Source organism: Thunnus albacares, chromosome 2, assembly GCF_914725855.1.
Source record: "Thunnus albacares chromosome 2, fThuAlb1.1, whole genome shotgun sequence".
Lineage (NCBI taxonomy): Eukaryota > Metazoa > Chordata > Actinopteri > Scombriformes > Scombridae > Thunnus > Thunnus albacares.
In genome coordinates this window covers 17,298,506-17,324,469 of record NC_058107.1, presented here as the reverse complement: position 1 = coordinate 17,324,469, position 25,964 = coordinate 17,298,506, and the positions used below count along the sequence as shown (strand labels likewise).

The following is a 25,964-nucleotide window of genomic DNA, read 5'->3' as shown; positions in this document are numbered from 1 at the left end:
ATAAAATATTCTTAGCAGTGAATGTAACATAAGGGGACGCCTCCCTGAGCCAGTGTGTGTGTGTGTGGTGTGTGTATGTGTGTGTCCATGTTTGTGTGCGCACGCAAGTTTGTCATGATTGTCATAACTGTATGTAGGCAATGGTAGGATTTTATATATGTGTGAGGTCTGTCTGTATGTATGTGTGCGGGCGCGTTCTTTACATGCCCGTGCGTAAAAGCGTCTATCTACCAGCGTACGTACGCGTGTGTGCACGCGCTACTGGTCGAGAAACAGAGAGTGAGAGAGAGAGAGAGAGAGGGAGAGAGAGAGAGAGAGAAAGAGAGAGAGGTGGTTGTGAGAAAGCCCGGATCGCTGTGTAAGCGGATCCCTTTGTGTTGATTTAGGAAGACGTTTGCTGTATATAACGTTCAAGGCTGATAATATCATTGCCTGGCCAGATAAATAAAGCATTGGCCAAAACCATCGGGTCAGCTATCGATCCGCTTTTTCTCCCCGAGAGAGAGAGAGAGAGAGAGAGAGAGAGAGAGAGAGAGAGGAGGGAGGGAGGGAGGGAGGGAGGGAGGGGGGTGGACAGGAGGAAGGGTTGGGGGGGTTGGAGGGGAGGGGGGGATTGAGAAAAGCGAGGGAGAGAAAGGGAGAGAGACCTCACTCATTAGCATTCCACAGCCATGGACTAAACGCTGACAACTAACAGAGATATCCAGCTCTACACCACTGCATGCATTTTCCCCCCTTTGTCTTCTTCCCCTGGCCCTTCATTTCCAGCGGACAGATCTCTCATCACAGCCAACACATTCTTATTAATGCCTTCTTCACTCTTTTTTGCACGAATGGACCCCGTGCACAAGAGCGAAAACCTCCCAGTAAAGGAGAGAAAAAAGGGGGAGTGATGTTGTAAAAGCTGTGCAGAAGTGACAGCGCTAAGCACACCGGCTTTACTTGGGAGAGATACAACTGTGTGTGACTTGACAAAATAGAAGTGGGAGACGTTTAAAATTGTAACCTTACCTGCCATTATTTAGATGTTTGAGGGAAGGAAAAAAAAAATCTGCAGCCTGTATGCTTCATTATCAGAAGGTAAATGATATACACTTTATTTCCAATTCAGCTTAGGTGAATATTTTCCACTTAGTTTTAGACGTTTGGTTCCATTTAATATCACAATTGCAGAAAATGTTTTACGGTTGAAGCGTTTATCTCTATTTAAGCTGTTACTTACATCTTCATCGCAACCTGTAGAATAAAATAAACACAGACTTAATAACGCTGACGGAGCAAAATGGTAATTTCAAAAAATCCTTAAGATGTTAAATTGAAGCTTATTTACATACGGATATATAAATAGTTTACTATTTAAATAATTTAGAAACTAAAATATGTGTTTGAATGAATAAATTAAGAGTTGATATAATTGAATGAGTGATACAGGGACTACCAGTGACTTTATTTGGACAAGCTCCTTTTTTCAGATGACTATATCTTAATATGCGTTCAAGTCTTGCCCAACAATGACAGCTGTTCATCTGATAGTAACTTCTTTCCAAGTTTTCTCCCCTCCCACCCCGGGGCCCCCGGTCTCTGTCTTGCTTTGTTGTTTTAAAATATGCATGTCTCTCCGGAATGCCAGTCACGGGTCCAAACTTTGTGTGTCCCAACCTCCCACATGATGAAATGATCCTTTTAAAGCGGGCTCAATATGTCTCAATCTGCACTCCTCTTCTCTCTCTAAAGCTTCTGGGTACGGGACACAGCCCAGAAATATATTAATTAAAGCGCACTACAGACTTTTTAGCATTGGGAAAGAAGTGGTCGGATCAAGTCAAGCTCTGTCAACGACGGATGGATGAAGATTCACGGCAGGAAAAAGAAAAGGAAAAAAAAAAGTAAGACTCATTTTGACGCTGTCTCTCTCCCTCTGTCTCTCTTTCTCCTCCTCTCTCTCTCTCTTCTATGTGTGTGTGCGTGTGTGTGTGTGTGTGTGTGTCCCTTTTGCATAGTGTTCTTGTGTGTTCCTTGGACTGAAACGGATAAAGCCAGGGGGAGTGAGTGAGAAAGAGAGAGAGAGAGAGAGAGAGAGAGAAGTGTGAGAGAAAGGGGAGGGGGGATATATACGTAAAAAGTGAAAGAGGGTGAACGTGTATATGTGTCTGTGTGAGTGTGTGTGTGTTCTTGTCATCACCAAGAAATTAATCAGCACGTGACATTAAACTCTAAACTACAAGTTTTTCTCTCACCCGTGTGCAATGAATGTACGTACAGTTTAAGGACACATGTTTGCGTGAATGGAGGTGATCGCATGCGTGCGTGCGCGCGTGTGTACACATGTATAAATGCTGTGTGGAATAAATGGCACTACCTAAAAAGAGACCCGGATGGTCGGAAAGGAAACGCTTGGTTTTCAAGGGGGAAAGCGTAAATCGGATGTAACACAGCGTTTGCAGCTCAAGAGGAACTCCTAATTCTCTCTGTCAAGTTTCAGAGGATGTGTGTGTGTGTGGTTTCTCAGCGGCAAAGTGATGCCGTTGTAAAACACAGATCGACTTAATAATAACTATGATGCATCTAATAATTAGCTGTTAAGGGAAATTTAAGGGAAAGTTAGAGTTGAAGCCAGTTAACCTGTTGCTTTTGATCCAAACATAACAGCAACCTCAATACTGTGATAACATCCCATGAGCCCTGCAGCATTTTATCCCATAATAATCCACCCCTTCAAAAATGTAAACAGACCAACACTGGGAGTCATTGGGAAGATCTGCACAAACAAATTGAATTTAATTATTGTGTTCATTTATTAAATTCAAATACGTTTTAATAGACATCCCAACAGTCTGATTATGTCAACATATGGGAGGCCATGCAGCAAGGCCTGGGCTTACATACCTGATAACGCCTGGGCTTTTCAGCAATATTTACGGCTTCTCTTTCTAATACACTCCAGATGGTGTGTGACTGTGCCACCGCAGTCAGCGAGCCCCTCAGTTTTTACTCAGCAGCATTTTGTTACAATTACATCAATGCTGAGACAGAATTTATTGGTGACCCATTTTCTCTGCATTATATGTAAAAGAAAATGATAATAATAAAAAAAAGAAAGGAAAAAGAAGAAAGTTTGGGCTTTTGCTTTATTTACATGTGAAGATTTTTTTTTTTTTACTGCTCTGAAGTTTACTTTTCAGCAAAAAAAAAAAAAAAAAAAAAAAAAAAATATTTAAAAAATCTCATTAAAGTATAGAGCTCAACTAGTTCCCACTTCATGGTTTGATGGATTAATATGTTATGAAGACAAAACACACAGGCCGCATTCATGCCTGACCAATCTTTGTTGTAGCCAGTGCGTTTTTTTTTCCAGCCAGTCACTCAGGCAGAATAATGCTTGTGAAGATATAATCTACTGAGCCTATACCCTCTGTGTTCCTTTGCTATATTATCCACTGACAATAAATTGGCAAGTTTTTTTTTTTAGCAGGTATCCCACCTCTTCACTAAACACATGGGAGTTCCATTTGTTGTAGGATTTGGTTAATAAACTAATTCCGTTTATATTTTATCACTATCAGCTTTATCATGACATGATAAAAGCCTGTGTCTGCTGTAGTATAATTCTGTTTTTTTCACATGTGCCCATACTCTTTAAATTATTATCTTATATGACAAAATAGTCATCTGTCTATCTACCATGTTAGTGTTGTTTTGTAGCTTGTTTCACTAGTCAAAGTTGCAGTTCATATTGTTGCTATCTGTGTTTACCTGGATTGTTCAGAGACGCTGCTGTAGGTCTATTATGTTTGACTGAAACGATGCATTGAAGGGTATTTTTCATCTGTGCCACAGGGAACCTCTCCTGACAGTGGTAAGGTTTCCCATTGACTCCCTGTAGTCACCATGGTTGGTGCTCTCTCTCTCTCTCTCTCTCTCTCTCTCTGTCTCTCTCTCTCCCTCTCTCTCTCTCTCTCCCTCCCTCAGCCACCTCAGAGGACATGCGGCATGTTGATAAATACATGTCTTTTTTCCATCTTACTCAGCACCATCCATCAAATGTTTATGTCCATGTTACACTACTGTGCTTAAGGGAGGTAGAGGATGCCAGTAGTCGTGCAGAAACACCCTCTAAATCATCAACAGGGGATGTATTGCCCTCTCTACATACTAAATAATTACTTGATCATTCGCACTGTGTTCTGGTCATGTTGGTCACATGGTGAATTGTCTTAAATCAGGCTATGCCAGGGTTGTGTTGTTTGGAGATTTAGAAGTGGTCTTCTGCTGTTCTCTGTGGGTTAATAACCTCTTTACGCACTATAACCACTGTGTTTTGATCCCAGTAATACGTTGGATAGAGCATTTCTCTGGCTTGCCCACGGCTTGGACCACTCTACAGAAGACCAGTCGCCCTGTGGTTGCAAACTCTTTGTGGCCCCACATACCGCCGCTGTGATTATAGAAGTGCCTCCTCTCCCTTGTTAAAGGAGCAAAGCTCTAATCTAGCCTCTGTGTCGCCCCCAAAGCCAGCGTGCTATAGTGAAAATGTGCGTGCGTGTATGTGTGTGTGCGCGCGTGGGGGACGAGTGAGTGGGGGTCGGTCGGAGCGAGAGAAGAGGGGACGGGAAGGGTGGGAGAGAGGGAGAGCAAAAAGGAGGGGGGGTTATAACGGAGTGGCCCTTTCCTTCTTTTGAGTGACACGACCCCTCTCTTCTCTTCAAAGGCCATGCAGAAATAAACGCATCTCATTTGAATGGCGATTTTTCTTGGTGGTATTTCACAGCCAAGATTTCTGAAATAGGAATGTGTATTTTTTTTTCTGCAATATTGAATTCGGGGATGGTTCTGGTGGCGGGGTATTCAATATTCCCATCTCTCCACATGCAGCATTCTGCAGCCAGTGTGGTATTTTGTCCATGACTACACCACCAACACCACCCCCTCCGCTCCTGCACCCCCCACCCCGTCCAAATTCATTTGCATCCGCTGATGATATCAGTAAAGAATTACTGGCACCGTATGAGGCAGGGTGGGGGAAGAAGGCTTATTTGGATAAAACTGGACTGCAGAGTGGACACGGCCCTAAAGGTCAGTCGCCCATTCATGTCAAGGTGGCAGGGGGTGTGTGTGTTGGGGGGGTCGGCATGGGATTGCCAAAGAGGCTTATTTGAAAGCGGGCGTATATTTGAGGCAAGGGAATGAAAAGGAGTGGACCACAAAGCTCGTCATACTTCAAATACGCCCCGTCACATCTTCACTCTCTCCATTCCATGCACGCAGCGGGTATATAAGGAAGGTAGGGTCTCACTACTATGGCATGGCCTGCAGAACGAGCAGCAGAAAATACAGCATGTGGACCAGAAAGTGGATCATAGAGGTTTCGGTGTACTAAAGAAGGGGGTTCCAAGGTTCTCCTTTAGTGGTTCCCTCTGATTTGCGCAAATAAAATACTGCAAATAATGGGGCCAGAAAGTTCCTTTAATGCTGCTGATGTGGAGCATTTCATGTAATCTCGCGGGGATGTTTTCAGCACCATAATGCTGAAGAGATAGAAAACCTTTCTGAAAGGATTCTTTATAGCACCAAAATGGGGCTTTGCTATGGAGAAACCCTGTAATTTTCTGATTACTAGCCTATATACTACAATTTTGGTAATAGTGCAGAATGTCAAGGATTTACTTCTAAGGAAAAAAATATAAAAGAAAAAGAAAAAACGGGAAAAAGTATGAATATAATGGTATGTAGCTGTATATTGTAACAGAAGGACGCACTGAACGCATGCAATGTTCTTAGAAAAGTAAAAAATGCAAGCAGTGTGTCACACGAATATTTCATATTTAAAATATATATTTTATTAGGATGATCTTATTTTATATATTTTTTTCATTGCATTTTTGTAATGTAATAAATGACCAGTGATCAGATTACATTCAGTACAGTCTCCTTACCACAGAATAGCAGATCGTGTAAACAGTATCACATAATGGGTGAACACGTAAGAAAACTGCAAATGTATTTTTCCATTAATTAATAAATCAATTAACGCACTCTCCTGCAGTGCATATATACCCCAATTTACTTCGAGGGCACACACATACACACACACATACACACTCACACACACACACACACACATACACATACACATACACACACACACACACACGCGCGCGCGCGCACACACACACTTTATCACTTCATCATTATGTATATATAATAAAATTAGGTGAGGTACAGTGCAGTGGAAGCAGTCACAATTTCATTATAATTATTTCTAAAACTATATTAGTGGCCTAGTTATAAGTGTGCACATGCAGTCCAAACTTTATTTTCAGTGTGGAGGTTGGGGGAGTTTACTGGACGCCTCAACCGAGCGAAAACTGTCACAAATTGCTGGTTGTTTAGGAGCGAATGACAAGATAACGAATATGAAAAATGTTGCTCCTGACACCTCAGTTCATATATCATTGCAAAAGCCGACTAATCAGTCACATATTGTCTTCAGCATTATTACACTTCAATATAATGTCTAATTGATATGTCAAAATTGTATATTTGGGTTCATTACACTTCCTAAACGTAAAAAGTAAAATGTATTTTATGTATTTGCTAGTTCAGCTTAGAGAGGTGAACTTAGTGAATTATCTACAACTGTACAAGAGTTTCAGATTACAGATCCTTTTGATGTATGAGATTAATATACTATGAGTTTTTTTTCTAACCTGTTCAGTTATAATATGGACTAAGATGAATAACAACAACTATCTGTCTCTATAAATACTCACCATCAAGCTTTTGCCACTGCTATCATTATTACTCAAACACTTCTTATACTGTATGAGGCTATAACTGCTACTACTGCACCATCATTACCAGCAATTATGTTATAGGGAAGACGACTTAGTTCTATCTTTGTATATGAAATAATGACTGCGGCGAAGGTGAGTAGAGAAGATTACTGCGAGTGAGGATGGAAGTGTTAGAGGCATATTACTCACCATTTTACACACATGATTCCACTTCTCTGTTTTTTTTTTTTTTTTGGTCAAAACCCACCTTTTAACACCTTTCAGCAGCGGCAGAGCATCAGACACATATACTATATTATATAATTGATTCTCAACTATGAACTCGACAGAAGATGTATTGTTTGCTTCTGGTATACATATACATACACAACCCCAGTTAAAACGCTGTGATGCAGCTTATTTTATCAAGTGGGGGAGTCACCAGCCGCCCTTCCCCTCCCTCACCCACTGTGACATTAAAAGTTGTCCCATTTTCAGCTTGACCACTAATCACTTGCTTTGCCATCTTCACCCCTCGGATGCTCATTACAGTTTGATCCGGTGGAAAAAATAAAACGCAAGCAAACGTTAAACTAAAACTAATTGATCGATTTGAGCTGGATCATGTATTAATATTGCATAGCAGGCACGGCAGGGCTGGGATCGCGCCATGGCATGCATGATACACGAAGTTTCTGTGTTAGAGAGCGCTAAACCGCGGCGCTTTGTTGTGGCGTCCCTCTGCGCCCCTGTGTGCTGTGTGCGTAAAGGCAGCCTCTCTCTCAGACCCTCCATGCCTGTTATTGTTTCTACCTTTGTTTGCTAGATGGCGCTCTGCGTTATGGGACCCTCTGACACAAGAACCGCCTCATACCCTCTCTCTCCTCAGCTGCGCTCCCAGCCCACAGTCCACCGCACAGCACAGCGTTTCCAGTGCCATTTTTTAACCAGGAATTACAGCAGCTGCAAACGACTCTAATGCAGTCCCACCGTTGTGAATAGTGGGGGAGTTTTATAATTGCATTATCCTATGTCGACTGACATTTTTGTTTGTTTTGTTAAGCTGTGGTATCACATCGATTAAAACCAGCGATCAGTAATGCATTTAATTTGAATGTAAACTGATAATAACGCAGACTATCACACAATATTTGAGCTTTAGATAATTAGTGGTTTGTTTTTGCAGTGTAACGTTGCAGAGCATATACACTAATTCGAATTTGAATTATGAGGAAAGAAATAAAAGCGCTTCAATTATCCATTTTCAAATAAAGAATGTCATATTAATTTAAGTAAAGTCTAGATAGAGAATTAAGTCTGTCTCCAAAATCTTTGGAGCACAAATAGTCAGCATTATTATGGCTTTACAGAAAATAGATCAAAATGTCTTTTAAATAAAGAGTTAACTACAAGCACAGATAATGTCTCAGGGAAAGACTTCTTTATATTAGTAAGTAGTAGTAGTAAAACAAAGCGTGATATTGACGTTTGGAATTACACAGTTAACGAAAATGTTTATAATTTTGCGTTTTTTTCTGATTATTTTTAGGAATCCAACGATCATTTGACACCCCTTATAATCTGTTTTAGATCGATTACAACCAAGAAAAAAGTGTAATGTATTGTTTGCTGAGTGGTCCACTCTGCTCTAAGATATACTGCTGCAGTTACACTTTCACTAAATAGCGGCTTGTCGGTGTTTGACGTTGATGAATGTGTTGGAAACTTGGAGAGCCTTTTACAGCTGTCTTAAAAACACGCCGTGGCCCCAGACCAGCCACAAACAGATCAGGTGCAGGAGGCTTAATACGGCAGTCAATGACAAAGAAGCACGCACTTAACACACATTTGAAAAAGAGCCTCCGATGCAATGAAAAGTAAACTCTGTCAAGGTTTTATTTTAGAATCGAGTTTACCGACCATTTTTTTTCGGTTGACTTGAATATTTGTCTTATAAATGGAAACAATATCAGATCTGATGTAAGTTATTTGAAGATGCGGTCGCCTGAAGAGACAAAAGTACAGAGATTATTATTTTTTTTAAAGAAGATTAAATTGTTTTTTAGTTTATATTTGCGGTTTTGATGCTTTACAATAAACTGGGAATAGTGTATTTCAACCATCTTTATATTTCCTAATAAAAACAGATCCAGAAAATACATTCCCTCTTATGTGGCTGAAGATGAACACAGTCCAGAACATAAAGTGGGCTGTGAATGGTGGTTTTTGGCTTTTTTCCCTCCCTCTGTGGCTTCATTTATCCTTCATATGAAGACATCTAAAACACAAACCTCCTGTATAGTCAAATGAATTATTATATGGGAATTAAAGCTTGTTTATATTTCGAGTATTGCAGCTCATTTCAGTAAATAGTCTATTTGTAGCAGACCCTAATGATTACAGGATATGCTTTTTATATTTAAGTGGGGGGCTCAGTGTCTTGATAATAACACACACACACACACACACACACACACACACACACACACACATGAACACACACCTCCCCCGTTGGATCCTGGGTGTTGTGGCACAGCAGGTTCGCTTGTACTGTATACGGGGCCTCTCCACCTGCAGCCCCCAGAAGACACAAACCCAGTCAGGCTTCACCTCATTCCCTCCAAATCCACGTCTTCTCCTCCTGCTATTTACATGAGTTGGCCTACACTTGGCTAACACATTATTAGCAAGCAAGGGAGAGGGGGGAAGCAGCAGTTCAATTATTTTTTGAACAATGGGCATGGGCCCGTCACACATTTTGAGTGTTTGAGTAAGGCTCTCCTGGTATTTGTTTTCCTCGACTTAACAAGCCATCATCTCACACATGCATATAGAATTGAAATAGCTCAGAGATCCCGCAGGCAAAGGGCGGGTTGCGGGTTCAATTAAGGTGGAATAATGCATGGGGACAAAGCGTATGAAGACCTCGATTGAAATTGATCAGAAAATGCATTCACCAAAAAAAAAAAAAAAAAAAAAAAAATACACAGTAGCCTCTTTGTTTTGACTTAATGTTGCCTCTTTGTATCCACACTGAGGCCTATGGCTGCCTCTGAAACTGCAAGCTACTTTGATTTTTTGGAAAATAATTCCAATGCCTGAATATAAAGCTAAGAATTTAATACCACCCAACCTATGTCTAGACTGATTCACTCCTTTTTTTGACATTCCTTTCTTTCCCTCCTTAATCGAATTTGCCACATTTAAGCTGGTGTGTGGATTTTGAAGCATAAGCAGCCATTTGGGCTATATCCCAGACAGAGAATACGAAGGTTTGTCATATTTTCTTAAGTAGAAAACAAGATATTTCACCGCCACTGTGGGATTTTAACGAATTAAAATATCTCACTGCTCGCCTGTGATAAAAAGGTATGGGATTGAGGCGCTCGCTTGTTAAGTAACTTGCTGTCAGTATAGTTAGCAGTGCTCTGATATGGACGGTGGCTGCAGAGCCTCATATCTTGGGGTTTTAATTAACAAGCTGTCTCAAAGCTGTAGAGCTCCATCAAACAGCCTCTCTCTCTCTCTCTCTCTCTCTCCCTCTCTCCCTCTCTCTCTTTCTCCACCAGTAAATCCTCCTCCCGTCAGTGCCTTGGGCTCTCTCTCAAACTTTAGACATTCTGGTTCCCAAATCAACTTGTTACCACAGTATGTGCACCAGCTGATAGGATGTAACTACTATGAGAAAATTTGCAAAGTATAAATAGCTTGTTTTCCTCCTTTTGCTTAGCATCTATCATGCACATGTTTAATCACCAGACGTCCTCATACTGTATTCTGTTGGGCTCGTGTGATGGAGTCATAACTTGTACAGTCTGTTAAAGTCTGTTTCACAAATGTGAGATTATGCACCTTTAACCTGTAAACTTTGTTCTGAATTATCTTTTGACATACTTTACAAACTCTCATTCCATACATTTATTACAAAAAAAGTTTATATTTAGGAGAGGTGTGACCCTCACTTTCACACCAAAGTCTCCTACATATCCGGTGAGGAATCGAGTTAACAGAATAGAGTTTAATATGACATCTTAGGTGTTATTAAACTGAGGGAGTCATACGAGGACGCACGGGTCCTTTAAGGATAAAAATATAGATTCAAGTCTTTGTGTGAGTGTAACTGAGTATTGTTTACATAGACAGTTGGCGCAACAGCCAATGTAAACCGCCAACAACCTCTTGATTTACCACAGCATTACAGAGTGTAAGCACTGGCTTCACAGAAGATTTGTCTTCGGTGAAAGCAGCAAAAATCTCTCCCTCTCTGTCTCTCTCTCTCTCTCTCTCTCTCTCTCTCTCTCTCTCTGTTTGTGTGTGTGTGTGTGTGCCTCTCTCTCTCAGACTATAGTAAACTTGGTGCTGGGCTCCCACCGTGGCCCAGACGGGGGTAATTTGATAGCAAGGCAAGGTCAAGACAGTGCGCTGTCCATGGTGCTGCGACGGGCAGGCTGGATGTTATCATCAAATTAGACAGGACAAGTTTCAAATCGATGCCACCCCCGGATGTCTGGAGACCGCCAGCAGTCGGAGTTAAAGTCCTAACAAGTCCCCCCTGACAGGTCAACACCTCAACACAAACACACACCTCTGATGCAGCAGCCTACAGGTCAGCAGCGCTGTGCTGGCGAGATAAGCATCAATCGGCTCTAAGTGAAATGTATCTTTAGGTCCACTGTTATTCTGCGGGCCCTGCATGACACTCTGGCAGTTGAGGTTGGATTTTTATAAAAGTTGTTTTCTTCTCCTCTACTTGAAGTCCTCGTGCTCGCCGATTTATTTGACAGTCTTCATTTATCTGTGTATGTGAGGAATATCAGACAGACACACTCATCCCCCCCACGCACACACATACACATCCTGGTTTATAATAAAAATCCACTGCCACACAGCTATGGAAGGTCGAAAGTTTAGTTAAAAGCATAACTTTTGGGTTAATAAATAGAACTGTTATTATAAATATTTATATGATATGTAGTGGTGAACTGAAAGGTTGCACGGTCACTAGCTGAGATATAAACAATAGGCTTTTCATCTCTACAAGATCAAAGAATATAATGTTTTATGCATCTTCTGATTCATAAAATGCAAAAGATGCTTTTTATTTGTCGTTTTCAAATTAAACAGGATGCCATTTTCAAATTATTTACTTTTGCACTCCAGTTGCTTGACCCGAGCTGCATTTAATTTGTAACAGATTATGCAGAATATAGAAATATGTTTTAGTTTGAATTGAATACGTTTGTTTCTTAATGAGACTGAAACAACAGTTTCTGGAGAAAATAACACAATCCCGCTGTTCTAGCTGCAGTCTTTACAGTTTGCTGTGAGTTTGGCACATTCAGATATTAATAGATATATATATATATATATATCTAAATGTAATCCAGCTGCATTTCTTTTTTATTTCTCGTGAAAATCTGTAGAGTTTGATACTCATTGCAGCTCCTTCAATACTAAATAATAACTTTAAAATTACTAATAGGCCCGTGCAGACAATTTACAACCTATCTAATGACTTTAAACACAAGTGTAACTGAAAAGTTGCACTTCATCTATATACACATATGCATTATATGTATTATCCAAAGAATGAATGCCATTAGTTACAACCAATTTGTGAAAGATCAGGAGTGAATGAGTTGAGAGGGAGATCTCAGAGAGAAGTGAAGAGGGCACTGATTAGAGATGCTGCCAATCTGTCACCGCCTGACAGCTTTTGCTGCAGGGATAAACAGCAATAAAGTAGAGTTGGCCGCTGTGTTGTTAACTTCACACAGACTATCACACACACAGCTCGCCACCGGAGGAGCAGGTAAATTCACTCAACCCCTCACAGGGCCCCCCTCGCCTATCATCGCCTCTGTCTCCCTCCCTGCATGTCAAACTACCCCTTCCTCCCGTCCTTCCTCCGTCAAACTCCCTTTTCATCCTCCCTGCTGACTCAGGTAGCAAACACAATGAGGACCTTAGCGACAAGAAAGAAAGCCATTCAACCGGATGGAGAGATTGTGGACGAGGGAGAGAGAGAGAGAGAGAGAGAGAGAGAGGGAGAGAGAGAGAGAGAAACGTTATATTTGAATGGCTGATAAAGAAATGAAATAGATGGGAACAAAGTCTAAGCCGTCGGGATGGGAAGGAGGGGTTAGGCATCATAGAGCAGGCTGCAAGGTGACTGCAGGCCCTTTAATAACACAAGTATATTAACTGGCTTAACCACGGAGATTCAAAATGAACCCAACTTCACTTAAGGGGCCTTGCAAACCATGAAATGCACATCAAAACACACACCTGCCAATCCCACCACCTATATCCCTCCAGCCGCCCCCCCCCCCCCCACCCCCTCTCTCTCTCCACCCGAGCTGTCCGTCATGGTGTGGCCCGGCTAATTTGAGTTCATTGGATGGCAATAACTTCATTTAGAACTTCATCTCTTTTTGGGGTGGATGTAATGAGGATGCAGGGTGCTGCCAGTGAAAGGCCGCTCCCTCAGTAATAATAACTTGGATCTTATTCTTACCCCACGCACTGCCGTGTTTATCCTCGGAGGGCTGCGTCCACATGATGAAACTCATCTATAATGTGTGATTTAATATCGCGTTGCACTGTTTGTTTGGTTTTTTTTTTTTCTCTCTCTGAGATTTTAAACCCAAAAGTGTGAAGACGGAGGGCTGTAGTGTGGGTTGGTGCAGGAGTTACACAGCAACATGGTTGTTTAGATTTGAGTCTATATTGAACTTTTTTTCTTTTTTTTTTCTTTTTTTTTTTTTTGAAATGTTACTTTTTCTAAGAACGTGAAAAGCTGAAGCTGAAGTTGAGATAATGTCACTTCCAACGCAAAACTTCCCAAACGGATTTGAATCAGCTATATATTTTTGAATCAGCCATACATTTCTTGATATTAAAGTAGATATCTTCTTAATTCTGTTCAAAATGTTAAAATAAACGATATTTACTGATGAAATGAAAATTAACCTGTAAATATTCAACAATTTGACACTCAAATGTAAGAACTTTTCGCGTTTTTGAGAGAATATATATAATAAGAGAATATATAGCTCATCACTCATTAAAAGGCTTTTTTTTTTTTTTTTTTTTTTTTTTTTTTTGCTGTGTAATTCAAGGCCTTTTCTCCAACCGCCAACTAATCGATATCTCACCAATTCCAGTGCGATATTGATTTAGGGTTGACTGGACTTCAAGGATTTCTGGAAATAACTAATTATTTCGTTGCTTTAAGTGCAAGAAAATATTATTTCATATACAGTCGACCTCCTTCGATTCATGATGGTCGCTTAAAATAATCTTACTTTTTTTCTTATCGATGACAACTCACCTCTGGAGTTGTTGGAAGCACTAAAACAAAGGTTTTTTTCTACAGAAACAACTGGACCATGAGCCTCATCCCGATGAAAATCCCTCTTCTCTTTTCTGACAAACTATCAGTAAACTTAGAGATTAGAAATAAAATTCATTAAATAATTCACGCGTTTTCTAAAATTTCGTTTAAGATTATTTTATGTACAGCTCTATATATAACAACGTCATTTTTTCGATCGATATTTTATTATATAATTGTTAGTTTTAATGATGCCTATTCAAATGTAGTGATAACGCATTATCAATGAGCTTATTAAATAATTTATTCTATTTCTTTTACTTTTAAATTGAACTTTTGTTTGAATTAAGTTTTAATCGGTTAGCTGTAAAGAGTTGAAAAAAACATCAGTTTTATGTAGTACATTATTTTAAAAAAAATAATGCACATTTTCTGGTTTAGATTTTAGAATATAATTAATTATATTATAATGCAGTGTATTAAGTCATTATGAATATAAGTCGAAATATCAACATAAGCATATATATTTTTTAAAAACCTGTGTATTGTATTATTAATGATCAATCAATCGGTCCTCTGTTACAACTTTAACAATAACATTTGTATTTAAATCGATGAGAAAAAAATGTTTTATATGGTCTTGTAGTCAACTGGTTGGAAAATAAGAAAATAACAAATAATCAGCACAGGTGACTGAGATCTGTGAGTAATAAATTTGCGCTCCCTTCACTTTTTTCTGTGCACGTTAAGAAGAAACTGAAACACTACAGCAGCTACACATCATACAATCAACGAAATTGTTTTGGAAATGTGCACGCGAAGACACACACACACACGTGTGTAAATAAAATTGGCATTTGTCAATATGATACTTGAAATTTGACAAATTACAGTGTGCTAAATAACACACGTTATAGGTCCTCAGATATCCAGTCGCATTTTACAGTCTGAGAAAGGCCCCGATCACAGGCCTGTAGAGCCCCTTCATCTTGACTGCCATTCATCAAGACAAAATGACCAATTTTCCGCAGTAAGTCGTCGGTGGCCTGTTAAACTAGGCCAATGAGCTGTGTTATACTTCCTTTCCGCCCTCCTTCATCACTGCTTGCCTAACATTGCTTCCCTGAAACCATCAGAGAGTATAGCCTCAAATCTTAAAAGTCAGAGCCCATTCTTCAAATGTATTGCATTTCAGAGGGTGTTTTTTTACTGCAGGAGTCTTTAGGCCAGCAGAGTATCAGAGGAGGTGTAATTGAGGGGGCGGTGAGGGGATAGAGTAGCGGTCCGCCTGAAAGCTGCTATTAAAGCCAAATGGACTGAACACCGTAAAACGGCTCTGCCAACAGCTGTCCCACAATCGGAGTATTATATGCCAGGATCCTCAAGCACGCACCGCACACACATTAGGCCACGCTGCTGATGTAGTGGCAACTTATAAGTGTTAAACAGCAAAACCGAGAAAAGAAAATACCAACGAGCAACCACTAGAATATTCCGGTAATGTTTTGATTATATTCCTACAGGGACTTCAGCGTAGTTGTGTTTCTTGTGTTTTGGTTTCTAAAGGCATTTTTCACTTCTGTACAAGCTCTTCCTGTAATAACCAAGGGAATTCCAATTTTGCTGGGATAGCCGATTTCCTTCGCATATTTTCACACATTATGGTTCTAATAGTTGTTTTTCATAGGAGCTCCAAGACAGGTGAGAGCAAAGGCAGAATAGCGGGTCATCCTATGTGTGTGTTTATGTATGTGTGTCAGCTCAGGATTTAGACTAATTATACAAGTTTTTGTTGCACAAGTTCTTTTTTTTTTGGATTGTTTGCTTAATAACTTTTAGGACTTACATAAGGATGTTTTTTGTGCATATTATGATATATAAGACGTATGATATCTCACCTTTTATAGATCAAGTGATGCAGAGTGAAATTATGCATTAAATAGATAGAAATTAAAGTACATATTTGCATGTTGAATACATTCAAAAATATGGGGATCCCTATATTTCCCACTTTGGGGACCCCACTTGGTGCAACACCTGTGCCCCACACATACATCTTTCAGCAGTGCTGCACCTTCTTCTCCCTGTAGAATAAAGCTCAGTCACACTCTTTCCTAAATGTGATGTCTGTGGCCCCAAGTGTTGTCTCAGTCCGCGAGTCCTTATTAGAATAGAGAAGGAGAGAGGCGATTGAAGAGGAGTTGTTTCCACTGGATTAAATGGTTTCTCTGCAAGTCAATGAATATGTAATGATGTCTAACGAAACCGGTCACTGAGTCCTGCTCTGGTATACAGGCCCTATATTAAAGACCTCTTCTGCTCAGGAGAAAACACAGTATAGAGCCGGGGAGAGAAAAGATGGGCAGAATAGGGGAAGGGAAGAAGGGATACAAATCTTGAATGCACCTCCAAGCTTAAGCCAGACATTCTCCCCTCAGTCAATAGATGAAAAAGTATTTGCTAACGCACTGAGAGAGAGAGAGAGAGAGAGAGTGAGTGAGTGAGAGAGAGAGAGAGAGAGAGAGAGGGGTGGGGTGGGGTGGGTGGTGGGGTGCATCTCTTTTTAAGACAAGTGTGGGGGGTGAATTTACATTTTTTAAACTGCTTTGGAAATATTGTTTCTGATAAGCAGTCATGCCAATAAAGTAATTGAATTGAATTGATGGAGAGGGGGTGAGAGAGGGAGAAAGACAGTTCCTCTACCATGATTGTTAAAGATATTTTTCTTTTAGTATACCCGATAAAACATTGATTGTTGCAGTTAGTTGACCCGTAAAATTTAGGGGTTAGTTTTCTCTTCTGAGCTGAGCATATAATTATGCAAATAGTGATCTGACAGTGATCCGCTGGAGGAGTGCTGAAGGAGAGAGAAAGTGTTGTGTGTGTATGTGTGTGTGTGTGTGTGAGTGTGAGTGGGGGCTGTCAGAGGGGTGACATTCCAACTTTGCCTAATGCCTGGTTCCTTTTGGAAAGAGTTCATCTTTTGCAGGGATGGCGTGCATATCAGAGTGGGCCAGAGCAAGCAAGCGTAACAACAACTCTCTTAAAGTAAAAATTGAAATATCAGGCTGTGGCAGCGCAGGGGTTCCCCAACTTTTTCATGTCAAGGACCCCACCCAAACCCGGCAAGCCCCCCACAAAATCTGACATTACAGAAAGGACCCCCCTATTTGGCAGGATTTCATCCTAAAGCTCCGCAGCTGCTGTTATTTTCTGCTGTAGATATGATTCAGTGTGGAGCTGCCTGTAACTGTCTGTACCGTGAGTTGACGACAATAGCTGGGAGAGTGAAACCTATAATCAAATCAGTCATACCTATTATACATTGACACGCTGTGCTAACTTCTAGCGAGTAAAAAAAGACAGGCGAGTTGGACAGTTTCTCGTACGGTTTGAGGCTCCCCTCTTGGAGGATGCCCGCAACCTTCAGGAGCCACTGAGATAGTCACATCCCGCAGACATTAACTTTAAAAAGCAGCACTGAATCCTTACTGTCCTCAGTAGTAAGGAGACATATGACAGAGTGATTCATCTGAATACACAGGACACTTAGAAAATTACTTAAAGATAAATGGCACAGTCTCTATTTAGTTATGAAGTTTATTAAAGCCAAATTGTGGAAAAACTGGATTACTGATGCCTGATTGAAAAAGTTTTATTTGTATTGTGAGCTGGGTGTAAACTGAAGGATATACTTAATATACCGTATAATCTTAATCTGTCTAATTAATCTTACTCTAATTCCGCTGTGTATTAGTCGTCTGCCTTTGATCACTGACGGGAGGTCATACTTTTCGGTACCGCCCGTTCATTGCTCGGGACAGGAGGCAAGTTAGACTAATTAATCAGATAGATAGATAGATAGATAGATAGATAGATAGATAGATAGATAGATAGAATACAGATCTTTCTCTCTCAGCAAATCGCTAAATTAAAATTTACTATTGATGCCCCTATGACGTTTTAAACTCATTTTTGTAAGAGAGAAAGTTGAGTAATTCACTTGTGTGTGTGTGTGAGAGAGAGAGAGTGTGTGTGTGAGAGAGTGTGTGTGATTGAATGCCCCTCTTTAATCAACGGCCTGACACGGTGTGAGGGGGACTCGCCTGGTTCCACTTGTTGTTCGGGGGTTAATGGAAAAGATTTCTAAAGATTTATTGAGGGGGCGTTTAATGACCTGATCGGTTTCACCGTGTGAAAACAAATGATGCTGTAAAACCTCGCCGGGATGGAGGGGGGCTCACTTTGCCAAAATTAATGACCAAAAAAAGGGGAATTACTGTTTATGGTTTGTTTTCCTTTTGACACACTTCTTGCATACACTCTCTTCCTGTAGCTTGACCTGTATAAAAATGCAACCTTTAAAACTTTTATCTACAGCTTCACTTTAAAAAGCAGCAGTGGATTAAGGTAAACATTTTAGCTTAAAAACTTGATAAAAGGCACTTAACTGACACCGGCCGATTGTGCTGCAGCACATGAAGGTTAGGTGGTCTTCGGTTATGTGAGATGATGACTCAGGTCATTTTTCACTTGCTGCTCGACTTTCTCGTCCTTCTGCACTCACTTTACACTTTCGGGGAACCTCTCTGTCTCTCTTTACTTTCGCTCCTGACTATTTTATTGTTCAACACATTTATAATGCGCGTTATTCTGCAGTGACATCCATTAAAAAAATCTAATGATTTTCAATAAAAACTCGAGGAGATTAAAAAAAAAAAACAATATGCAATGAAAATCAATAATGACAGGAAAATATAGACAGGTAAAAACCAAGGTGCAAAAGTTCATTTTATTTGCTTTCGACAGGTTTTACAGGTTAATTACAAAAATGAATCAATTGTGTAAAATGAAGAGTCATAACTGCGTTGAAGAAACTTTAGAATAACTTTGAAAGAAAACCGTTTAAAGCCAGAATGGTTAAAAAGAAAAAGAGACAGACATCTGAGAGTTTAAGAAAAATATGTGACCTGGCAGGACACTCGCGGTTTCATAAAATCCAAACGCTTAAAACAAAATGTGTGTTTCTTAAACCAATACAACATATAAACCATCTGCAAAAAATAATGTCTTCAAGAGCAATTGGCAAAATTAGTCCCCTTTTATTTGCAGACTGTGCTTTGGATTTAGGCTGCTCTTACATCTTTAGTTCCATTCACATATGGCTTGCTGGATACTATTAAAAACAGTGAGCAGAGTCTTGTTTATTCCTAAGGCAACAATATACAAATTATGGAGTGAAAAATGAACTGATTGTAGCTGAAAAGCAGGAAGATGAGCAATGGTATCTTGAAACGAAAATCATCAAATCAAATAATAAGCCAACTTCTTTGCTGAAACCTGGAGAGATCTGAATCAAATTAAAAGGAAATTAGGCCTGCAACCATCAGCCACAGTTGTCTCATTACAGCGGAAAGATAATCCACAAAAGCCTTAAACCATGCACACAGTGGGCAGGAGAGGCAGGATTTCACAGTATAAAAGTTAAACAATGGTAACTATTTGAAGTGAAAAAAAAAGAAAAGTACATATTTGAGAATGTGTCTAAGGTATCATAAGATTTAGTATCCGGTTTGAGGTTTTACTAATGTCATGACACATTAGAAATGTATTCCATTAAGCTTTGAGTGGTTTATAAAACACACCGGCCTTATGGAAATTTTTTTTTTTTTATCATGTTTGTGTCACATAGTCAGATTATGTGCAGCTGAGCAGGGAGCTGACTTTGTCACTTCTAAGTACACAAGAAAAGTACTTTGGTGGACGGAAAAAAGGGGGGAAAATAGATATGTTACATTTCTCCAACATCTAAGGAAATATCATTCAGGCTTAGAATAATATTGAAATCTTGGATTTCCTGACATGTGTAAGGCGATATATTGAGGCTTTATGAGTGTTGTGAGCTGACTTCTGGCTCCTGTTAAAATGAGATATCCCTCAAACCCATTTTGATGCTTGACTTTAAGTGATTTTAAATATGCTCAGTGTCCTGAATTTTCCATATTCGGCACAGGTTGTGTTTGTTTTATTTGTTTCATCACATTCAATCATCTGGAGACATCAATTTCAAGGATACACATATATATATATATATTTATATATATATATATATGAAATAAAGACATAAAGATGGACTCTCCATAATTTTGCAGATCAAACCCAGGGATACTCCAGAGTAAACATTTACAGCACTGAAGAGTATTGGCTTAATATTAAAAAATCAAATATTGTGAACGTGTGTATGAAACAATGCATTCAAATTTAGCTCAAAGTTGAGAAATTAGAAAAAGATCTCTCTTGTTATAAGCACTGCAAACCCAGAGATATATGGCACATATTAGAACCATATTTCACACAAAGCTGAATGAGAAAAGTCAAGTTTAAAAGCAGACTGCATATGCAGTGGGGTTAGAGAATAAAGAAGTCATAAAAACAATACGCTTTGTTAAAACAAAACAAATGGTGACCAGTTAAGAGCGTGTGTTCACTTGTTTAAAAAAAAATTGAGGTGAGTAAGGGCTAAAGAAGAAAAAAAAAGGGCGCTGAGCAGGTTGAAATGATATCTAATGGTTAGCAGAAGATACCATACAGCATGAGCTGATTTCAGGGTAAGCGGCCCAGGCTTTAGGACCAGCGGGGAAGAGGGAGAGGAGGGAGAGACTGAGCAGTGCAGACTGGAGGGCAGGCGGGGCATTAGCTCAGTTCAGGCTGATGTCAGGACAATTAGAGGTGCACCACAGCGCATTGTGCACAGCGCCTGTCAGCCTTAATCTCTGCTGCCGTGGCCCATACCCGCAGCCAGGCCACAGCCCACGGGAAGCGCTAACACTCAGGCCCATATTGCTTTGACAGTTGCGTTCATCTAGAAGTAATGCAAAACGTTATTGTGATGTATACATGGTGACCCTGTACTCTTGTCTCTTGCAACAACAAGGCTATGTGTGCGCACAGCCAAGGAGGGCCGGAAGGGAGAAATGACACACAGGGAGAAGAGTGGGGCAGGAAAGATGGAGGTTACAGAGGGAGAGAGAGAGAGAGAAAAAAGAAAAAATAGCAGAAAGGAGCTGAAACCTTAGCCTCCCTTTCTGTTGCTCCCTCATCTGATCCCCCCTCCCACTCCTCTTATTCCAAGTCATTGTTCTTGGTCCTCTACAAATCTTGGTGTTTGTTTTTGAGGGAGCTGCTGCGTGTGGTGACAATGTTGGAGGTCTCCTCTGCCTCCTCGTCCTCTTTTGCCTCCAAGACCTCACTGAAGAACCTGAAGATGGAGTTGAAACTCATCCAGGAGGTCAACTCATGTCTCTCTGTACCTATATAGAAAAGATACACACACACAGAAACACACACACAAACATAAGCATGAGCAGGGTTCACAAATTATTTGCAAATTGTCAGGCTGTAGGCAAAGACAGTGCATGGTAGATATTCTAACATAATTAAAAATGTAGCTCAGCATCCTATACACCCAGTGTGGCAACATAAAAGGTAAAAAATGAATGAAGGCCATTCGATAAGATGCTTGTGTATTAAAGCTCACCAATCCCACAATTCATCGCATCCCTCCATGCAAGCCTAAGGCCTTATGCATGAGAGCCATGACAGCCTATGACCTATTAGTCCAATGGGACAGCTTTAATATGTTATCCAAGCAGATACCTGATAAGCAACACCACTGCACGTCCTTCTTTCCATCTCAAGCCTTCCTACAAAACCATAGTTATGGACAATGGGTGCACTAAGCGAAACCAGTGGAGCGGTAGTCATTCATTCTAAAGGGCTGATTGAGGAAATGGAAGACAGAAGCTGAGGTAACTAGCGAGCATATCAGGTGGTCTGCTGGTGGCGGGGGGAGGCAGTAGTGCTGGGTTTCCCTCTGACCTCCTCCAGGTTAGTCTGTTCCCAAGTTGGGGTCACACCAGAGCCTGAAATCTGGTACATACGCCTCCAGCTTTTAGTTGGATAGCTTGCAAACTTAGAGTCTGTTTTCTACTACTCCAGCTAGACCTGCTACAGAACACCTTGGCTTGGCATCGGAGCATCAATGATCAGGACAGCTCGTGGCTGCAGCTGCTGCCCGACTTGTCTGTACTCCTGCTCGCTAACCATTCAGTGAGAGTGCTAAGAGATAATGGCTTCTTTCTGCCCCTGCTGGCTAGCAGCTCAGCTGCTTAGCAACACAACTGTAACTGGACTTGAGAAGCCATATTGAGGTGCCCTCTTGCGCAGAGGGAGAATAGGTTTCCTGCAAGATGATATTAAGAGTTTCATCCTTTGACAGATAGATGTGAAAGAAATTTACATGTGTTTACAGACAGAGGGATGAGCGAATACAAGCCTGGCAGTAATGAGTTTTCTTTTTTGAGTCTTTATTTGCACACTTAAGACTGTTTTTTTTTTTTTAAGATGGGACCTGCATTTGTTTGTGAAGATAAGAATATTAAAATGTGTCCCTACAATTTTCTTGGGAGGATTAAAAAAGGATAAGCTCAGTATCTGAAATCAGTTAGATTTGTGTAAAAACACAACCCTTCTAAGATAAGTCAAATCAGTAGTACATTAAAAATACCACTTTACCCCTGGTCCTGTCTTTAGTGCCTTTCTCTTTCCTCCCTTGCTTCCTCCCTCTCCTCTGTGTACAAGGAATTGGCTATAAAAAGATAGACTGGAAGGCCACAGGGATACAATTAGGAAGCACCTTAAAGGCTCTCTCACCATAGACAGGCCTCTGATGACCACTGCACTGACCCCATGTTTATTAGATTGACCCCTGGCTGGACGCATTAATGGAGATGGTGTGCATGTGTGTGTGTGTGTGTTTGTGTGTATGATTGTAAGACTGGGGGTAAGCGCGGGGTCCTGGGCTGAGTGTAAATTTGGGTTACGTTGCTGGTGGTGTGTTTTGTTTGTTTGTGTGTGTGTGTATGTCATATTTGTGTGTAAGAGTATGTAAGGGGGTTCTCGATCACTCTGAGATAAGGGACTGCGCTGCACGCTATATAGCAGACTGCAGTCAGTACCTTGGGTCAAATTTACTGGCCTGGCAATCATGGGAGTCAATAACCCGGCACTCACAGTGACTCTGCTACCTGTGTAGGGCTCAACATAACACCTATCTCTGGAAAACAAAGACACAGCCCTCTCACACCTCTAATCTATCATTTATATCCAATTTAAGGCACTGTGATCCTTTTCCACCTCCTCCTCCTCCATTTTCCCTGTCTCATCGGTCTCTCGCTCACTAGTGTTTTTACTTGTGTTTTGTCCTTTTTTTTTTCTCTCTCTCCTGCAGAAGCGATCAATGCCGCAGTGCTCCCTCGTTCACCCTGAACTGGCGGTGAACTCCTCCGGAACGCCGCCAGCCTCTCCACCCTATCCCATCGCACTTTGGGGTCACCAGGGGGGCGTCTCTGTGCCAATATGCAGATGAGCCTGTGCCCCTCCAATGACTCTGGTGTTAAGCTCCACCCCTCTATATGGTGGAGACTTTGAGTTGAAGTGAACCCCCCCCCCCCCACCAACAACACTCGCACACATAGAGGCATAAACCCACCCTCACACGTGCTTAAATAAGCCTTTAACAGCTTACGTCCACTCTTCCTTTAATAGCCAAGTGTGTCAAACCTAATGGATGTTGTCAAAGCTGAGTTGTGACCACTGATTTAGAGGAGGAACCCCAATGACCAGGCTTCACTAGCCACTAAAGACTTAGAGGGACAGAGAGAGAGAATTACCTCAGCTATGCCACAAATCAAAGTAATATCTTTAAAAGATGAGGGGATCGATGTGGTGTCATCTGGCTATATGTGTGTAAAGTGAACCCATAAACAGCCAGTGAACACTACTTTATCCTCAATTTTAGCCACTGAATGAAAAAGTTTTTCAACTAATAAGCATATTTTTTTATATGAGAAAATGATTTCATGTATTGTTAAAACAAGATATAGTAGATGAAGACACTCTTCCTTTTGTATCGATTTAATTGTAATTTGTGTCTTGCATTTAATTGATAAAACTTTTGAAAATAAAGTACCTTGTGTATTTACTTGTGCTTTTTGTATTTTATTACTATGAATCAATTAAGTTGCTTTTGCTAATTTTAACATGATCATTGTAATTGCATTAATCTGATGAAGTTTATTAGAAATGCAATAATGTCCTCATTTATTGTAAATGCAATAATGATTATGTTACTGTGAGCTCCATAACACTGGGTATTGTCATGGGAAATACAGAGAAAAATTGTCTTTACTTTCACGTGTTTATAATTAGTATTGGGCGACGGCAAGCTTAACCGAGTCTATTACTGCAAGTAGAATGATGACGGCTGCAACCTTGAGGCGAGGCAACACACACTAACAGACACATGGCGTGCTGTGATGATGTTTCACTGTAATGCAGGTAAGAGCGGGTACAGAAACAAGGTCTGTGGTGAAAGCTCCTCTTTGGTGCTCTCTGCTCAGGTCGTGGCAGAGTTTCAGTTGGGCGCCTAACCTGTGCCCTGTGTTTGAACATTCCGTGTGTGTTGTCTGAGCCCGGTGAGGCTGCCTCATTATGTGACAGGCAGAGAGTATTTGATCCTGGATATTTAGCCTCCTCCTCTCTGTCACAGCCACTGGAGCCCTCTCAAGGTAATTGACTGACGGTTTGATCTCCCTCTGACTCTACACTGGTACAAGACGCTGATACACACACACACAGATTTGTCACTTGCAAGCATCTATGCATGGATGGCAGACACTCACGCATACTTTTACTCACACATGTAGCGCATACCCGCTGTACGCTCCCCCAAACAATCCAACACGCACCCCCACTCACACACACACACACACATCCAAACACACGGTTGTTATCATTTGTGTGCAGTGAGGTAAGGGAACAGAAGAGAGTTTTGAGCTGTTAAAAAGGAAACAAGGAAACTCCTCCATAGCTATGGGCCATGCTTTCTTCCCTCCGCACCAAACACTGCATGCTGTTACAAATGGTAATCGGCTCTGATTGTCACAAATTTCAAAACAAATGCTAGGTGACTGAAAAGCCAAAGTGACGCCCCGAGTGATACTCCGACAGAAAGCCCGAATCAAAGCATGCCGACTATAATTAGGTTCCATCTGGGCTACATTATTTAAAGCCGCATCAGTTAATTGCTTGTGTACAAATGGCCTATTTTATTTGAATCAAACTCTTTTTTTGTGATTCGTAATTACACTGATGTGAAGGGGGCCATATCTCTTTACTTCATTTATAATATAAATACATATTCAAATTATTAAGAGGACTTTGAGGCAAGGGAAATGTAAAGTGATGATACTTTTCTTTGTGTAAATTGAATTTCTTTAAACAATTATGAGTGCTTAATCAAATATATTGACATTTGGGTTAAACATTTAATGAGCTTCAATTAAAAAAGAAGATGAACAATGATATAATCATGGAGTGAAAATTACAAAAACAGGGTACCTAACAGGACTAATACACATGATATTGCATACAGAAGCAAACATTTTCTCATTTCCTCTTGTCAAAGTTTTCATCAAAAATCTAACACAAACAGTGTATTTTCTTATCGATTTCCTATCGACGGTAACCTAAGCTTTTGTTTTATCTCGATGTGAGGCACAGCAGCACGTTGTGGAGTGGGCCCTGGCTGGCTGTAACCTTAGCCGGGTGGCTGTTTGTGGAAACTATCTGTTGCATGGATCAGCAGTGGGGAATCGCTATCTGTATCCTGGTTGTCAGACGATCGGATTTCCGCCCCTGACGGTCTCTGATATTAGATGATCTTCCGTGGTGTGTGCGAGAGTATGTGCACAGTGTGTGTGCAGATAATGAGTGTGCGTGTGTGCGCAGTCAGT

The 25,964-nt window shown here is 40.7% G+C and overlaps 1 protein-coding gene and 1 long non-coding RNA gene across 3 annotated transcripts in view; one reads left to right on the top strand and one right to left on the bottom strand.

Moving 5' to 3' along the window:
- Window positions 1–687: 687 nt before the first annotated feature.
- Window positions 688–24,151, top strand: LOC122994568. The gene is made up of 2 exons (XR_006406619.1): window positions 688–1,886; window positions 23,399–24,151. It is a non-coding gene; the product is annotated as an uncharacterized LOC122994568 (long non-coding RNA).
- fam172a (family with sequence similarity 172 member A) overlaps window positions 18,883–25,964 on the bottom strand; it is a 151,688-nt gene continuing 144,606 nt past the window's right edge. For both annotated transcript variants that reach the window (XM_044369283.1, XM_044369290.1), the window contains one exon: window positions 18,883–21,419. In XM_044369283.1, the coding sequence (XP_044225218.1) occupies window positions 21,259–21,419 (161 nt within the window). In that variant the 3' untranslated portion in view covers window positions 18,883–21,258. The remainder of the gene's footprint in view (window positions 21,420–25,964) is intronic.